Below are 18,887 nucleotides of genomic sequence, written 5' to 3'. Positions count from 1 at the left end.
TAGAACAACCATCTCATTTCTCTCTAATCTGTAACCCAAGCTTCTTCAAAATAAAATAAGGTGTGTCTTTTCACTCTTATATTTCCAGGAAGCATGGATCATGGTGCAAATGATAAAAATATTCTCTGAATGATGTAATTAATTTCACTGAAATTCATGTTTTAGCAAAATTTTAGTTTTACTTTCAGTGTCATTTGTTGCAAGAACTTCTCACTTTTCTCATTTCCTACATTCTTTTGGATCAGGTCCATTTCCTTTCTTTCAAGTACAACAAGATATTCCAGGATCATTCGTTCTTTGCCTGCCTGTTCCTGGAATCAGCCTTTTCTCTAAGGAGACTTGATTCTGTTTAGTGGAGAACAGTATTTAGAAGCCAAGCTCAGTGCCCTAGTTACGTTCATTGCTATTACTGTGTTGTTTCCAGGTCTTGTCCGTGGACAAGGCTAGGAATTATTATTATGTATGTTTCTGTTTCTATACTAGAAACCATTAATTGACACTGATATTGCCATTTTCAACCTGATTATAAGATTCATTCTTTCTCTCCATATTTATAATCCTCTTCTCTGATAGTGAGAAATTCTGCTTCTATAACCTATAATATGCTTACTTACTTAACCGATTCCCTTGTGTATAATTTATCTCTTTCTCCTGCCATTTTCTTCTTCCACCTGATTCCTTCCTTATCCTCCCTAGGTTCTAGATACTATTACTGCTATTACTGTGATGCCCCAGCCATGCTGCCCTTCCTAACTGCACGGACTGATATCTCATGCCATTGCTCTTCAGAGTCATCCTGCTCTCCCTGTTCCAACACTGACACTCTGTGCATGGCCACCATCAAGCATAGATACCTTCATTACCTACTCAGGCTCTGAGTTTCTATGATAGTTGCCTTTCTCTCTGTACTACTGAGCTATGGATGCCTTCCATTCTATTTAGGTTCTGGTAGACCATGCCAGGCCACTGCTCTGTTGCACAGCCTCCTCTTCCAGATGGGTCCGGATGAACCATGCTGAAAAGCTCATCACACTTGAGCTGCAGTAGACTGTGCTGGGATGCATGCACATGTCCTTACCCCATTAGGGATGCATCTCTGATTTGCCATGTCCCTTTCCCAATCTGGATATCTTTATGATACTGTCTGGGCTCTAGGTACCCACTGTAAGTTTCCTTATTATTGATACCTTCTCCTCTTATTCAAACTCCAACACCCCTATTTTGGCCACTGTGTGTTCCCTCCATGCAGATACTATTGTGTTATGTACTACCTAATGGCTCTAGAACTACAAGGCAAAGAAAGAGAAGGGAAAGCAGAGAAAGTATGGGCTTTCTTTTAGATTTTCTTATTAGTCCTTCCACAAGGAAATGCAAATGTGAAAAAGCTTAAAAGAATTTGCTCTATATTTACCATAGTAACAAAAGATTTGGACTGAGAAACATTTGAAGCTCTTATAAGAAAGTATGATGTGAAGTTAACTACCCTTTCAACTGGAGAATTAAATTTTTATTTATCTTCTAAGTGTTTCATATTTTGTTCTGTTAGGTGATTTCTAAATTAGACATTTAGAAATAAAAGCAGCTGGAAAGGATTCTTGACATTCCTAACCCAATTACCTTGTTTTATAGATGAGGGAATTGAAATCCTGGTTGGGTTAAATGGCTTTCCTAGGTTTCCCAGGTAGCCAAGTCAAAAATAAAAAAGACATCTTTCAAAACCCTGCCAGTGTTCTTGGCTTGCTACTCTCATTATTATCATTCAGAACTATTTTGCCTTTGAGGCGAATTTACAAGAAAAATATGTTTTATGGATCATACTTTGTATTTTAAATTAGAAGTCTTTTTGTTTGGTAATGATATGAATGATAAAATGCCATTTTGGGGCCTCAAAACATTAACTGGGCAGTAGTTTGTGTTATAATTTAATAGGATGAAAGATATAGAAATTAGCCTTAGCTAGTAGCTTGTAATTTTCTAAATGCTTTCTCTCTCTTTTTCCAAATGCTTTCTCTTAATTGCATGTTTACATTATGTTAACTGTACTTGGTAAAATTGCCAGTCATTTTGATTGTTGTTTATTTTGCTGTTTATTGTCTTGTAGGTTTGATGGGTTAGCAAAATGCATACATGTAGATATGAATGACTGATAGATAAATTCTAATTTTTAGAAATCCACATTGTGAAATTTGCATTATTGAAAGCCCAGTACATCTATTGAAAAATCCATCACTAACAGGTAACTTTGTTATCAACAAAGTTAGATGTGGAGAAGCAGGAAATGAACCACTTGCTAGGTATGGATGAGCTGTTTAAAACATTGATTTACAAAAGTCATCTTAGGTCATGGAGGTCAAAAGGAAAAACAGGTAACTAATTCTGTTTTAAAATCCACTTAAAGCCTTAAAGATTTAAGAGCTCAACTGTGAGGTCAACTCATTCTGGCCTGTAAGTGAAATATTTGCCCTTTGAGCTTCAGTACAATTCTGTAAATTAACGTGAACAAATGTACAGCTTTTACAACTAAAGGAACATAGCCTCAAGATCATTTAGTTCATCTTCTTTCAAGGCAGGAATCTTTTTGCTCATTCTTATAAGTGGTCACTCAGGATCTGCTGATTTGAATCACTTTCAGTCATGCACGAATCACCATCTCTGCATTAAGGCTGTGACATGCTTCTGCAGAAACATTCCACTTGGTAACCCTGCCTTCTTACTGCCTCTTTTTGCCCTCTGGAGTTGGTCAAAATAACTCAAACCCTCCCATATGATAGTCCGTCAGTTGTGTCTACCAAGATCCCCATCTTCCTGGGATACTCATTCTCTCCCTGGTCTCTCCCTTCCATGGTTGTTGTTATAATGAATTCCTTCCTTTTTGTTTGTCCTTGTCTGGATTTACCGACTTTATTTAAAATGTACTGTTTTAGAATACTATGCACAGCCCTGATGAAAGGCAAGAAGAGCACGTCGAATTCCTTTTTTGTCATCTAAGAGGGAAGCATGGTTTCACTTTATTTCCGGACCGTTGTATCCACCAGACACAACCTTTGTCCTCAAACACCACATACACTTTACACAAACTTGTTGACCTCACACCCAACCTCAGCTTTTCTTGAACCTCATCTGAACAAATAAACATTCCTTCTGATCGGCGGATATCCCTCGCGGCGTCAGGAAGGGCTGGCTTGGGCAATGCTGGCTCAGCTAGCCCGCCTGGGTTCTACAGTTTGGGTTTCCTCTTTGTCCTCTGATTTTAAGAAGTGAGACAAAAAAGCAATTCCTGTTAATCTCTTAGACAATGTAAGGGGCTCTAGACTCCATTGCAGGAAGTTGTTTTCATCAAGGTAACAAAGAGGTGGACCACTGAGAACAGAAAGAGGGCTAGGGATCCCGTTTGTAGATGGCATCCAGGTAATCCTCAGAGGCGAGGGTAGGGAGAGGGCACCGCTGAGCTGGAAAGAAGCGCTTGGAGAAAGAGCAGCTCTGCGCCGCGGCGTGGACACGCCCGGGAGTTCAGCCTGGGGGAGTGTGTCACCACGTGCTACAGAGGCGGGGACTAGACTCTCCACTTATCTGTGAAGGGCGTAGGGCCCAATCCCAGAGTTTCCCAGCGGACAGGAGATAAAGGAAAAAGGGAAGAGAGAAAGAGACAGACAGAGAGAGGAGAGACTCAGACACCGATCTAGTCACACAAAGAGAAAGACGCAGAGAAAGAGACAGATAGGAGAGGTGAGAGGCTAGCGAGTCCTTCCTTTTAACTTGCCAAGTCCAGAGGTTCCAGGAGGGAGGATTCTGTGTAGACGCTCAAACCCCGGGACTCCGAAGGGTCAGTTTTCTGCAGCTCCCTGGGGACTGACTACACGGTTCAACCTTTCTAAGTTAGCCGCGGAGGGAATAAAGCATAAAGACAGGAAGAGGAGATGGGGTTGTACAGTCAGTGTGGTTTGACTTCTTCCTAGGAGTGGCGCGGTTTGGGGCTTTATATCCGGGAGGAGCATGTGTCACCAAACTGTGCGCAAATCCTGGGGCCTCTGCAAACCCGGCTCCCGGGCAGTTGGCCTCAAGCCCAGCCGGGCCGTTCGAGGCTCTGGCCACCCAGAGCTCCTGGGGACGGCCGGCCGGTGGCTCGGTGGCCTTTATCTCTGTCCTCCTTTGTCCCTTTTATCTCAGGCTCTCCAGGAGGCCCGGGGGGCCCCACTCGGTCTATCGCTTCCCCCCCGGGCAGAGCTGCCACTTCAATGTCCCGAAGGTCGTGGGCTGCTACTCTCTCAAAGGCGGCGGCAGCGGCGGAGCAGGAGCGCTGCGCGCCACGCTAACCCGGACGGGCGGAGACGCCTGATCGGCTCACTCTTGGCCACTCTTGGCGACACCAGTGCACCCGCGCGTCTCGAAGGGCAGCTTGGGCCAGGATGGCTCCAGGCAGGGCAGTGGCCGGGCTTCTGCTGCTGGCGGCCACCAGCTTCGGAGGGGCAGCGGAAGGGCCCGGGCTCGCCTTCAGCGAGGATGTGCTGAGCTTGTTCGGCGCCAATCGGAGTTTGTCGGCGGCGAAGCTCGAGCTCTTGCTGGAACAGCTGGGAGCTGCCCCAGTCAAGGGCGTCCTGGAGTTGAGCCAGCTGCACTTCAACCAGGTAGGACCGCGGGCCCAGCGCGGCCCTAAAGCCCCGTGGGTGTCCGTAGATTTCCATTTGTATAGGAACCGTTTTCATGTGGGGAAAGTGCAGGAGAGAGAACTTAGGTTTTTCAGGTATAGGACCGCAACTGATCGGTGGCGCGTGATTTCCACTAGATCTGGCTAGTTAATCAGGTTTACAGGACTAGTACAGTTCAGCCAGAAGTTGCAGTTCTGTCTGATAAGCTGAGAGATCAGAGGCTTGTGCTTTTAAGATGTTGTAGAAAAGTTTATGAAGTAGTTGAGGACGGGAAGACACCTTCAGAAATGCTTCTTCCTCTTTTTTTTTTTTTAAAGATAGGAATATTGTATTTAAATCTTCCCAGAAAGACAACGGCTTACTTAATTTTCCACAAAGTCAGCAGAAAGAATGTCACATGCCACCCTCATTAACAGTTGTCCTGTGGGCACTTCCATTTAAAAATGACGTACAACGTAGTTCTGACTCCTGAGCGCATTACATTTAGAGCTGAAGAACCTGTTGGACAGATGGGGAAGCTGAGGATGCCAAGAGACCAGGATCACAGCTGGTGGTTCAGTTTGTGTCAGACTGGATTTGAAGGGGGTTGTTTCTTTTCATGTCAGGCTAAGTGATTCCAAAATTCATTCAAAATAAAAACGTAACATTTCTCAGTTCACAAACACAGTATTATCTAGTTAACGACAAAATCTTGGGTTTAAGGGCAGCCTCCAACGACCTAGAAGCAAGTAAAATCATACCTGTTGTGGGGCTGGGGATGTAGTTGAGGGATAGAGCCCTTGCCTAGCATGTGGGAGACCTTGGGGGTAAGGTGGGGGGACAGATTCAGTTAAATCAATGCTTTGATTTTTTTTTAAATAACCGAATATAGTATTTCATATATATATATATTTGGTCACTTTTAGGCAATGATAGTTTGTTACAAAAGTTTTTGTGTTTCAAGATGTTTGGGCAATTCTGTATACTATACTCTAATCTTGGAAATACAACATTTCCCAATGAGTCAGACCTTACATTACAGTTAGAGAAACTTTAATCAGATAAATACACAGGTTGGTATTCTTTTTTTGTTAGTTATTTCATACCCCAATTAAAATTTATGGCAATAGAAATTTCTCAAGAGATAGAATTTTTTGATGCCATGGGGTTTCAGAGGCAGTCTGTCCTTGATCCAGAAGGATTTTGTGATCCCTTATGGATATTTTTAGTTTCCTATTATTCCAGTTCTTGCATGTTATTATATTTGGCTTAATATTTGAGAAATGATATGTTAGAAAGACTGAAATGCTCACATACTATGTGATATTTTAGAAAAATAAAGAAAATAACTTCTGAAGTATTTTCTGAGCTCCTCTTCAAGAAGGAGAACTGGACACCAGCATTTCCAAGTAGGTGTGGTCCTATGCTTGGAAAGAAGCTTAGAGACTTGACTTGAATTTGCATATCTGTGGCCCACACACTGTTTTGACTTAAGTGATATCCTTATCTCGCAGTGTCTGAAGGTGAATTTTAAGGGGGACAAAGACCCCTAATCACTCTTGCTAAGATACTGGAAAATATGTCTCAATTACTTAATTTACTAGTGATATGATTCTTGCTTTATTAGCAGATAGGATGTTTAAGTAGAGAAATTATATGTATGTTAACACTGTGTTTCTCATTCTCAAGTTTGCATATTTAACTCATTATGACCTCTGTGGGCATCCCAAAGAGATAGGAAAAAGCCCATAATTAACTTGTATACAAAGGGAAGCCAAGGAAAATTCACCACTTAATCAGGTCTGCCTAAGGAACATCTATTTGAAGTTCTAAGAAGTCCTAATGAAAACAACAATTCATTGGTTAAAAGAAGACAAGTGATGTTAATTCAGAAGAATCCATTAATTTGCTGGTAACTAATGGAGTCTAGCCAAGGCATATTCTTATGACTTCAGAATGAAACCATCTAATTTAGAATAACATTTTAAGGCCTTTTAACATTTTTGTATTTCAAAGAATGCAGTTTAGTTTCCTCACCTGCCACAGGGAACACTGTACTGTATTGTGAAAAAATAAAATTTTCTGACTTTAAAAAATCCTGAGAAAATAGAATTTGTTTCCACGGGCCAGAAATTTATTGCATCTTCTACAAGATCTATCTTCAAAAGATAGTGTTCTTTTGGATGTGGGCTGTGGTATTAGGTTAGCTTCTCTCAAGTTATAGACTACTGAATTCTGGAGATTTATTAAATGGTTTTAGAAATTTTTCTGATTTTTTCCCCTGGTGTCTCTAACTACTATTACATTGTCGCTTTGGGAAACCAAAGTGACCTCAGTTCAAACTGGAGATAGTAAAACAATTGAGTTCATTATTCTGCATTTTATAGTTACTAAGTGCACAAAGAGTTAGGTACAAGAAGCAGCCCAAACAACAGAGAAGAGGGAGTGAACTCTTTTTAGGCAAGTGGCCCCCATGACCACAAGCATAGGTCTGGTCCATGTAGGGGAGTGTCTGGAATATTGGGGATTTTAGAATTGCCTATTTGCTACCTTTTATTAGTTCAGAGTCTTTTTTTTTTTTTAACTAGGGATTGAACCGCCCTGGGAGCTTTAGGTTCTTTTATCATTCTTTTTCTTCATTTCCTCTTCTTCAACACCTTATCTCCAAGTTCTTTAGTGTGACACTGGCTAAACAGCTGGATGAAAGGGAAGATCTGCATTTCCCAATTATCACTTTAAACTGCTAGGAATGACTCCATTCAAATAATCTGGTGCCCTGGAGGGTAGAGGAGGTGGCAGGTTGCTGTGTGAGGCAACCTTTGTGTCATACTTTCTTGTACCTGACACTTGACTGTCCCCTGCAAAATATATGAATTTTCTTTCTTTCACATTTTTACTATTACCCCATTGCCTGAACTGTATTTTTAATGTCTTTGAATTTATATCAACTCTTCCTGAAGGAGTATAGTATTCTTTCTTTCAAAAACCCTCATATCTGTCTTTTCATTGGGAAAATTCTTGATGCTGGCATTGAAGGCCCTCCTCCTTTGGGGTCAACCTACCTCTCCAGGCCCGGCATCCACTCAATTCAACAATTTGGTAAGCTTTTGCTCAATCTCTTCTTAGCTCTTTTTCTTCCTTAGACCCTTCCTGCCTCCAACTAGAACATTCTTTTTTTCCTTGAATCACTTAATCAAAATCTATGCTTAACAAAGTTCAGTTAAACATTGCCTTAAAATTTTTTTTGAGCGTCACAAACAACACTGATGCACAGATTTTTCTGTTTCCCAGTTCATGAAATATTTTTATCATGCTAGTATCAATTAACTATTCAATAAACAGTTTGACTGAGTCCTGCACTCTAATTTAGAATGGTTGAAGTACAGATCTGATCTTATCGCTCATCCTATTAAAACAATTCAGTCCTTTCAAGATAAACTTCAAACACTGTTTTATTTTTTTGCAGTGCTGGGGATGGAACTCACGGCCTCAGGGCCCCAGGGCTTCGTACTTGTTAGGTCAGTGTTCTACCGCTGAACTCCACCCCATCCCCTAAACTTCAGACATTTCAATAAAGTCCCCCCCCCTTTTTTTTTTAGTTGTAGATGGACACAATACTTTTATGTATTTATTTATAAAAGTGCTTATTTATAAAAGTATAAAAGTATTCCGTGGTGCTGAAGATCGAACCCAGTGCCTCACACGTGCCAGGCAAGCACTCTACCACTGAGCCACAACTGGGGATTAAACTCAGGGGAGTTTTACCATTGAGTTATATCTCTAGCCACTTTTATTTTTACTCTTGAGACAGGGTCTTGCTAAGTTGCTTAGGGCCTCGATAAATTGCTGTGGCTGTCCCTGAACTTGTGGTCCTCCTGCCTCAGCCTCCCAAATTGCTGGGATTACAGGCATGTGCCACCACACCAGGCCACAGCAGTAACCTTTTTTGGGGGGGTGGGTACTGGGGATTGAACTCAGGGGCACTGGACCACTGAGTCACATTCCTAGTCCTATTTTGTATTTTTTATTAGAGACAGGGTCTCAGTGAGTTGCTTAGCACCTCACTTTTGCTAAAGCTGGTTTTGAACTCGAGATCCTCCTTCTTTAGCCTTCCGAGTCCCTGGGATTTCAGGTGTGTGGATGATGGGGATCGAACCCAGGGCCTTGTGCATGCAAGGCAAGCACTCTACCAACTGAGCTATATCTCCAGCCCCCCACTGCTGCAATGTTTAACAGGCTGGGTTTTTTTGTTTTTTTGTTTGTTTGTTTTTGTTTTTTTAAAGAGAGAGAGGAGAGATAGAGAATCTTTTTTGTAGATGGACACAACACAATGACTTTATTTTTTTTATGTGGTGCTGAGAATTGAACCTGGGTCCCGCGCATGCTAGTCGAGCACTCAACCCCTGAGCCTCAATCCCAGCCCATAATAGGCTGTTTATAGTGCTCAGTGTTCCACTTATATCTGCTTATGCTTTGGTATTAATTCTTCTGAGACATTTCTTGATCTGCCTAAAGCATTTAGTAGCAATCTCTTTTATGTGATCTTGTATTAATCGATGCCTGTGAAATCATAATAATATTTATTATAATATAATAATAATATTAATAATAAATATTGCAATTATATTATAACATGGACAGATTTTAGGTTACTTTTTTGTTTGTTTGTTTTTTTACATGGCTGTACTCCCTCTATGCCCCTCTCTCCTCTCCCACTAGATTATAAACAAATTGAAAGGTGTATCCTGACTAATCTCTCCAGGGGTTGGTGTAGTGCCTGGTTCATTAGATGTATTCATTAGAAATTTTTTGAATAAGTGAGTGAAGATAGTTTAAGATGAGTAAAATAATTTGGGTTTACACATGACTTTACGGATAATTGGAGGAGATAAGACATGCACACGTAACTATAATGTACCATAAAATGATATGTCTGGTTGGATCAGACTTGTGTCTTCAAAAATTAATCTAACTTTAGAGTGTGGAATGTAGGTAGTGCATCAAGATGGGAGCTAGGGAGGCAGGAACGGTGGGTTGCATGGGGCATAATGACCATTGCAGTTGGAAACAGTCAGAAGGTAGTTGACAGGTGGTAGGCATGGATGAAGCATATTCAAAAGGCCCCAAGGATAAACACTGTCAACTACAATTTTTCATTTTATTTTTATTTTTGTGGTGCTGGGGATTGAATCCAGGCCTTTGTTCATGCCCAGCAAACATTTTAACACAGAGATATACCTTCAAGTTTTTGGTCTATAATGGTCATTTACTATTAGATCTATTCCTTCATTATCCCTCTGTATTATAATGCCAGAAGGGGAGAGACAGTGATGAGTCCTGGTTCAGATCAATGGCTGGTGAGGATAGTGGTATGCAGCATACAGAAGGTACACGTGTGCATGTGTGTGTGTGTGGTCACTACATACATATTCTATGCATTACTTATTGTTGTCTATTACATTTTTTCCAGGGGTGGGGGCAAGGATATACATATGAGGGAGGAAGGTTCCAGGCAGCACTGACTATGGATGGAAGAGATAAAGAACATCATCTGTCTTTTCTTTTTTGGCTTTTATGTGCCGAGACATAGCAGGAGTAAACCTGCTAGGAATGCCTTCCGACCTGCTCGTTCAGTGAGAAACCAGAAGGGTGACACAGAAGGGCGAAGTTATGTTGGTCTCTTGTCAAGTGTCCTCAAAGACAATGGCCCTATTCTGCCCCATTATATCACTATTACATAAGTTGTGCCCAGTGTGTTGTGTTTCAAGGCTTTTGGGAAAACTTTTGAGAAACACTCAAAAGTCATTTGACTATGGCTTCAAGAGCTTAGCTTACCTGGATTCCAGGTGTGATTGGGATCTGAATAGGAAAATGCTTTTCATTCTTTCCACATCTAACACCTAAACTTTCATCTTTATTCCCTCTCCTGGGGATCACATGGACCGTTTTGTACATAACATAAATAATTATAGCTGGGATTTATCAACCTTTTACTAGGTGACATAACTCTTTTAACCCACTTATCTGTATTATCACATTTTATACTCACAGCAGTCCTATGATAAAGGTACTATGATTATCTTCACTTTGCACAAAGGGAAAATGTGGCACGGGGACACATTTTCTGTGTCAGTGACTCAGTGTCACAAAGTAAGAGGTGGAACCTCAGGCAATCTTAAGCTCAGGCTGTGGTGTATTTTGGGGTCCATAGTCTAGAAAAGCATCCTTCCTCTAGCCCAAGCAATCATCACCTCAGATTCTGAACCATGGACAGAAGTTGCTTAGCATCAGTTTCTTGTCTGGCTCCATTGCTTGGTCACATTGAATCAAAAGGTCCACAAGGGTGAAACTAGTTCTTGTCTTCAAGGCCCTGTCATACAACCAGGGAATAAGATGGAAACTTGTGAAAAGTAAATGCACAAGGTAAAACTGCAGTATCTAAGTAATCACCGTAGCAAACATGAGGCATATCACAAGGCCATGCATGATTGTCAAATGGACACCTGTGGCATGGACCTGAAGGACTCTTGTGACCCTGGCTCCAAATAAATTGGAAATACCCTATAAGGAGTTACAACTCGATCAATTTTACTTATCTGGTTTCATTTAAAAAAATGTATGTATTAATTGAACTTCTGCTTCTACCAAGTGTGTCTGTACCATTAATTACAAATTGGATTTCCTTGTGAGTTTACATGCATTTTCTTTTGTAGAGCATGAAATTTTCTCTTATGCTTTCTCATGTGTGGAATTTTTCTTCAGACAGTATTTTGAGCAACAATCGTTCTTCTATATGACTTGGAAAGGGTTCTGTCAGTGAGCACTTCTGGTAGCAGACAGTGGAAATCTTCCTCTCTCTGGTCCGTGGTAATGGCACTGGAGAAAATGGTTGTTCATAGGTGCTGGGCAATGAGATGAAGCAAGGAATGGGAGCTGATGAGCATGTTCTTTGGTAGCATCAGTGGCTCCATCTTAAGTGAAGTTTTGCTGCAGGTGGGAGTTTGAACTCTCTCACTACCAGGAGAGGTAAATTCCTTTCCTTATTTATTGGCAGTGCTGGGGATTCAAGCCCTGAACTTTGCACATGGTAGACAAGTGTTGTACCACTGAGTTACATCTCCAGCCTGGTAATTCCTTAACTGGGATAGATCTTTATTTCTCCCTGGGGATGTCGGAAGTAGAATTGATAGGTAGGAGGCTTGTAGATGTTGGGCTTTCCATGGCTCATGCTGTATTTCTGTTTTCTAGTTATATTCATCTTGGGAGATATTGAGGAGCAGGCACTTAGTTTCCTCATCATAAAAACTCATATCTTCTTTAAATTTAATACATTTTGAAATCCTCTGTGTTATCAGTTTCTTTTGGGGGAGTAGGAGTTGGGGACAGAAATGAGAGTATAAATATGAATGGAAAATCTGTGGGGTGTAGTGGTTCTTGCTTGTAATCCCAGCTCTTTGGGAAGCTGAGGCCAGAGGATTTTAAGTTTAAGGACATCATGGGTGACTTAATGAGACCCTGGCTCAAAATAAAATAAAAAGGGCTGGGAATTAGCTCAGTGGCATCAGAGCTTGGCCTGGGTTCAATCTCCAGTACCACCACCACCAAAGAAATTTAAAAAAAGGAAAGGAAAGAAAAAAAGGCCTGAGGTTGAGAAGGATCAACATTTTTGGAGGAGGGTGGGGAAAGTCTCAAGTGAAGGCAGCTGGCAGCTGGGTGGTTGATAAAGATTCTGTGAGTTATGTGTATAAAGGTGGTGTTTTCCTCAAAGGATGTACACTTACCAAGTACGGTCAGCTAACATTGGGATCATTTCCAATGCAGCATTTAAATCAATGTTACTAAACTCTGGACAATCTTAGAAACTATATAGTTTTCAGAGGGTTTCCCCAGGTTCAACTCCAGTTAACAGATTGCTGTTTGTAATTGAAATGAATAAGTTTATTCTCAAAAATTTCCCCTTGTCTGTTTCAGTAATGGAATAGGTTTGCTGGGTCTTGAGATTTATTTTATAAAGAAGTGAAGCTATCATTGAATTACCTTTGTGATGATGGGATTTGAGAACATAGAAAACCTTCAGAATGGAGCCTTGTTTAATGCAGTTTCTGTCTCCTTCCAAAGCTCCTCTTTTGATTTTCTTGGCCTGAAGTTTAAGGAGAACAAAAACAAAAATATCTGAATCTAGATCAAAGGTATTTACCTGAAAAGTGGTATTGTGCCTTTCAAATATTTAACACCTTGGCTTTGTAATTCTTTAAAAATATACTGAATAGTTAGAGGGAAAAATTAAGCAAGCATTGATAAAGGCTTTAAGGCTTTAAAACTTCTGTGAATCTAGTTCAAAATAATCTAGATTTGTCATTGCTTTATTTAATGAGTTTCTTAGCTCTTTGACTATATTGAGAGTACAGGATAATGGTTAACAGTTTGGCCTCTAGAGTCCAACAGACATGGTTTGAAATTTTAATTGTCACTTATTAGCTTATTTTGAGTCACGGGCAAGCAAATTAACCTCTTTAATTCGTAGTTTTCACATCTGGAGATTGAAATGAATGGTCCTTATTCACAGAATGATTGTTTGAAGGAAAAAATAAGAACAATAAGAACATCCATGGCTTTTCTATATTTAGTGTGTTACATGAACTAACAATAAAAGTGTAAGATCCACCCCCCACTACTTGTATGCATATAATAAATAAGAAAAAAGACAAAGCTTATAATATACTTAGCATCATATCTGGTTGAAATTATGTGCTTAATACATGGTTACTCTCATCATAATGCTACGTTACTTGGTGTGTTGTCTCTAGCAAAATTGTCCTTGATTAGGGACCTGAGCACCTTAGAGGCAGACAGTTTATAGAAGAAAGTATTGCTATAAAAAACTGCAGGGATTAATAACAGGAAAAATTCAGTGACAAGTCAGTCAGTCTGGTGGCTTCATTTCCATGATGACTCTCACCTTAAAAAAGGTTTTAACTGTCTCTACTTCTCTTTCATCAAACACTTGTAATGCATTGCTGAGAATGTTACGCTAGGTGTGGAAACAAATGAAATAGTTTTAGTATTTGAATACACATTGAAATGATTCCTTTCTTCTACAACTTCTGAGGCTATATGTTATTTCTTTACAAAACTTACATTACTACTAAAATACGAGTGGTTAAGATCCATATTATATTTCTAGAAGGATAGAATTGTGATTTTAAATTTAGATATACTTCTAAATCTATATAAACCTCTATATGGATTTTGCAAGCCAAAGAATCCAGGCCCCTTCCTATTCAGCTGAACCTTGTTAATTGGAGAACTCGAGGTGGAACAGGAGAGATGTGGCTCTTCAAGGGCAGGGAAAGAGAAAATAAGCCCGAAGTTCAAATGGAGGGGGCTGGCAAAATCAGTAGGTTGATTCTGAGTTGGGTGTGAGCTATAAAGCACACAGACCATTTTGTTGAGGATTGCATGCTATTGATGGTATCCAGTAGTTGAGTTTGTATATGAAATCATGATGCACTGCAGTTTCTTTAGGAGTAGTGTCTCAGAACTTTGGTATGTTCTTTGGCTACTTCACCTACACATATTAATATGAAAAGTTAACCACTGGCTCTGTTCCTAATGTTATGATTGCCATTTATGTAAATGTCATGGGTAGTACCTTCGCAGGTAGCAGAGGAAGCTGCTCTTTTCCTAATAGGAATAATAGCTAACATTTATGGAGAGGTTCTTGTGTGTCAGGTATTGTGCTTAGTGCTTTCTTATTTACATCCCAATATTTCTAATCCCTGGGGGGAAATACTTTTTTTTTTTTTAACCAGGAGGAAACCCAGCCTCAGAGAAGTTAGATGACTCTAAATGAGATAGATCACAGGTGCAGAGTCAGGATTCCACTCTAGGGTGACTGACTTCAGACCCTGTGTCCTTTCCATGGTTGCTTCTCGTGGGAAGAATACCATCCCATGGAGAGGTTAGCTCACCTTGAAAGTGCTTGGAGGTCAAGGTGAAACTGATGTCCGTTTCTTGAAACTACTGTGAACTGTGCACTCATTTGAGGCAGGGGGGTGTTCTTTGCTGATGTTACTGTCTTTTTGAATATAAAAAAGAAAAAAATATTTATTTTCTTTGCCCTCTTGTTACTTTATAACAACACAACTTTCTAAATTAGTTTAACCAAATTGCAATAATTATGAACAGCTAACTCTAAAATCCAATATTGATTCCTTTACAAGCTGTTTTTCTAACCTTTCAAAGTTATTTCCTGCTATGGACATTTGCTTTGCCAAACGGTTTTAAGAGACCTACTACATATCAATTTCTCCGGAATCTGAGGTACAAGTAAATTGTTTAAATAAAGTTCAGAACAAGTACACAAATTTGTTTGGGACATGAGACATTCCAACTTTGAATCCTCAGTTCTTTCCCCTTGTGCTTAAGCAGATGCTGTATTAGTGAGGCCACTGTACTATGATCCCCCTGAATATTCCCTGGTTTTTGTGCCTCACTTTCTGCATGTAACTGGATGGGGAAGTATGAATATCTATTTCCTTATCCCCCAGTCACTCCCCATGTCATTGTGATTGGGCTTCTCCCACCACTTCCTTGAAATTATTCTACACAAGGTCACACAGAACCTTTTATTCCTTTTATTGTTAAACATAATGAATGCTTCTCACGCCTTGTCTGACCTCTGTAAATTTTGATGGTGCCGATTATATCCAAGTATGAAACATCCTTTACTTGTCTGCAACTTTGCTGTTTTGCTTGCCTCTCTGGCTGCTCAGGTTTTCAATTTTGATTTCCTTTGCTCATTCTTTAATTACTAGTGTTCCTCAGGGTTCCATCACAAGCCCGTCTTCTTTTGACTTTACATACAATCTCAAGTCACTTTTTTTTTTTTTTTTGGTTGTAGATGGACACAATACCTTTATTTTTTTGTGGTGCTGAGAATCAAACCCAGTGCCTCACATGTGCAAGTGCTCTACCACTGAGCCACGACCTCAGCCCAACCTCAGTCACTCTTTATTTTTTTTTTTTTTAATATTTTTTTAGTTGTAGATGAACACACAGTATCTTTATTTATTTTTATGTGGTGATGAGATTCGAACCCAGTGCCTCACACATGTGAGGCAAGTGATTTACCACTGAGCTATACAGCCCCAGCCCCCCCTCAGTCATTCTTAAGGTTATGCTTTTCTGTATGGCTGCCTTCTATGTGAGGTGCTTGCTCAGATTTCTCTTTTGATTTGAACCTTGGACATCCAGGGTGGATGGATTCTAACTCTACCAACTTCCCCATATCATCAGGTCTAAACTTGTCTCAGATAGAACTCAGCAACTCCATCTCTTTCTCCACGAAAACCTAGTAATGCTGTTTTGCCCATCTCAGAGATACATATCACCATCTACTCCATGGATTAGGCTGAGAAAATAGATGTTGTCCTCCCTCCCTCCCTCCCTTCTTTTCTCCTCTTCCTCCTCCATCTTCTTCTGCTTCTTCTTTCTTTGTCAAATGCACATAAGCCTTATTACATTAGTTTCTAAATATCTTCTATTTAATTCCTAAACTTAAGTGTTCTCTTTCATGTAATGAACAAAATGTAACTACCTAGTAGGATTGTAGTGGAGATGAAATCGTATTCTGTATCTAGCCAGTCTCCCCAGTGCCTGGCATGCTGTGAGTGCTCAGAAGTCCCCCACATGGCTGCTGCTGCCCTCTACATCCAGTCTTGCTCCTGTCTCTATCCTCCACATTTCTGTCCAACTTATATCATTAATATGCAAATCCGAGCAGGCCTCGATTTTCACAAGACTTCCCAGTACAGTTAAAATGAATTCTAGTGTCCTTTAGGACCCTGTGGCATCTGCCCCCATTCCCATATATCTTCAACCTTATTTCTACTTCATCTTCATGTCTCAGTTTAGATGTTGTTTTCTCTAGAAAGTCTTTGACAATCCTATTACCTGATCCATTCATGGATCCTACCCTAACTTGTAGCAGGCCATGGTATAATTATTTATGTTTTTATATGAACCCTTTAAAAGTCTGTAAGATTTGTGAAATGAGAGACTGTGTTTGTCTCTGTCACCTTCTGTTTTCACCTAACTGCATAGTGTCTAGCAGATAATTGGAATTCAGGAAATATTTGTTGAGTAATTGAATACTTATTTGCTTGATAAATAATTTCAATCTTTTAAACAATATTTTGTAACAACACAACTTTCTAAATTAGTTTAATCAAATTAAAAACTTATTTAAGTCAAGGTAAAAACGTAATTCCTTTGATGCAGATAAATAAATTTTAAAAGTAGTATAAAAGAAATAGTTGAAATTTTACCCATGTGTTGTCTGAGTAAAAGGAAATAATAAAGATAATAAATTTTGTTTGACTCTTGATTTCTGAATTTTTCAGAATTCTGTTCTCCTCATTTGGACTTGGTTGTTCTCCATTGCTGTATATCTAGGTCAACTTGAAAGCACTGATGTCAGTATTTGCTTATTTGTAGTATCAGGGCCACACTGAACTGATTCTGGGAGAGATTCATAGAATGAGCAGAAAACCTTGTGACTGTAAAATTTGGCTCTTCAGAGGTCGTGGTAAATGACTCTCAGGTTATTGACTTTATTTCCCAGAACTATATTTAGACATTGAGTGCTAGTTTTTTTTTTTTTTTTTGGTACAGGGATTGAGCCCCGGGGAACTTAACCACTGGGGCACATCCCCAGCCCCCCCCCCTTTTTTTTTGTATTTTTATTTAGAGACAAGGTATTTTTTGTATTTTGTATTTTTATTTAGGATCTCACTGAGTTGCTTAGTGCCTTGCCATTGCTGAGGCTGGCTTTGAACTTGTGATCCTGTTGCCTCAGCCTCCTGAGCTAGTTTTAAATCTCCTTTTATGCATCCTCTTTGCTTAACCTATCAAATTAGTGAGTTTTTAATACATGGTGTGTCTTTTATGTCCAAAGTCTTGTTAGGATTTGAGGAAGACAGAATAAGGAAGAAGTATCCTCTCTAGATGTTTATGATCTTACTGAAGAGATGCCCCTTTTTGGAGATGAGGATATGGTGGATATGAACCCAAGGGTACTTTACCACTGAGCTATTTACCCAGATCTTCTTCTTCTTATTTTTAATTTTGAGACAGGGTCTCATTAAGTTGCTGAGCTAATGATCCTCCTGCCTCAGCCTCTTGAATTGCTTGGATTATAGGTGTGTGTCACGGTGTCTGGTGAGATACCCATTTCTGTGAACAGATAATCATATAAGGAAGTACCAGCAAATCTAAACAAATAAACACTATGGATGTAGGAGTCTGGAGAAGAAGGGTTGAGCATAGCAGAGGAGGTGGATTCCAAAAGGGGCTTCACAGGACAGAATGTAGTTGGATAGTTTGAGAGGAGGGGCATCAGTCTTCTAGGCCATGAAGATCAATGTCACAATAGAGGTAGAATACATGGCTTATTAGAACTGTTTGGTTAGAATAGAGAGTTCACATTCACGTATGTTTGTAGAGGATGGTAAAGGAGGGAGAGGAACATTAAAGACAGATAATTGAGTTCCTTAAGTGTTAGGCCTTAAGATGAGTAGAAGAGGAGCAAACTGAGAGTGATGCTTCAGTGGACACAATCTTATGGAGTGGGATAAATAGGATAAGAGGTATATTAGATAGGGTTATATTAAAAGCTCCTAACTCCTCCGCTACATGGCATATAAGGCATTGTCTGTGTATTTATTTATTTATTTATTTTTTGGCACTGGAGCTTCCTGTGCATCCTTCTTATGTTCTAGGTTCTCAAACTTTTTGTCCCAAGGATCTCCTTGTACTCTTAAATTATGGAGAACATCAAAAAGCCTTAGTATGTGTGATTCATATCTGTTAATATTTACCATTATAGAAATTAGTGTTGAGAAAACTTGGAAATATTTATTGAATTTATTAAAAATTACAATGATGAATTCATTCTATGTTAAAAGAAAAAAAATAACTGTATTTTATATAACCATAAAAATAGAGAATGGCATTGTTTTATGCTTTGCAAATGTCTAATACCTAGCTTAATAGCAGAGGGTTGGATTCCCATATGAGATTTTGCATTTGATCTGTTATGACATCTGTAGCCTCTGGAAACTGCATTGTTCGCTCATAACAGAGTGAGAGTGAAAAAGAGAAATGTAGACTTAGTATTATTATGAAAATAATTTTGACTTGCGTATGTTCTGATAGAATCTCGGCAACCCTCAGGGGCCTTGGATCATGCTTTGAGAATCA

The 18,887-nt window shown here is 39.7% G+C and overlaps 1 protein-coding gene across 3 annotated transcripts in view; it reads left to right on the top strand.

The window, feature by feature from the left end:
• Nucleotides 1-3,569: 3,569 nt before the first annotated feature.
• The window catches only part of Slc39a8 (solute carrier family 39 member 8), a 72,965-nt gene continuing 57,647 nt past the window's right edge, over nt 3,570-18,887 (top strand). The window contains exons 1-2 of one of the 3 annotated variants that reach the window (XM_048813665.1): nt 3,570-3,726; nt 4,168-4,625. In XM_048813665.1, coding sequence (XP_048669622.1) covers nt 4,407-4,625 — 219 coding nt within the window. In that variant the 5' untranslated portion in view covers nt 3,570-3,726; nt 4,168-4,406. Of the gene's footprint in view, nt 3,824-3,954; nt 4,626-18,887 lie in introns of those variants that run through there. The other 2 variants (XM_048813666.1, XM_015484600.2) reach the window with 2 other exon arrangements.

The sequence above is a fragment of the Marmota marmota genome, unplaced genomic scaffold (assembly GCF_001458135.2).
Source record: "Marmota marmota marmota unplaced genomic scaffold, marMar, whole genome shotgun sequence".
Lineage (NCBI taxonomy): Eukaryota > Metazoa > Chordata > Mammalia > Rodentia > Sciuridae > Marmota > Marmota marmota.
The sequence above is the reverse complement of the archived record's forward strand: the minus strand, read 5'-3'. Positions and strand labels throughout refer to the sequence as shown.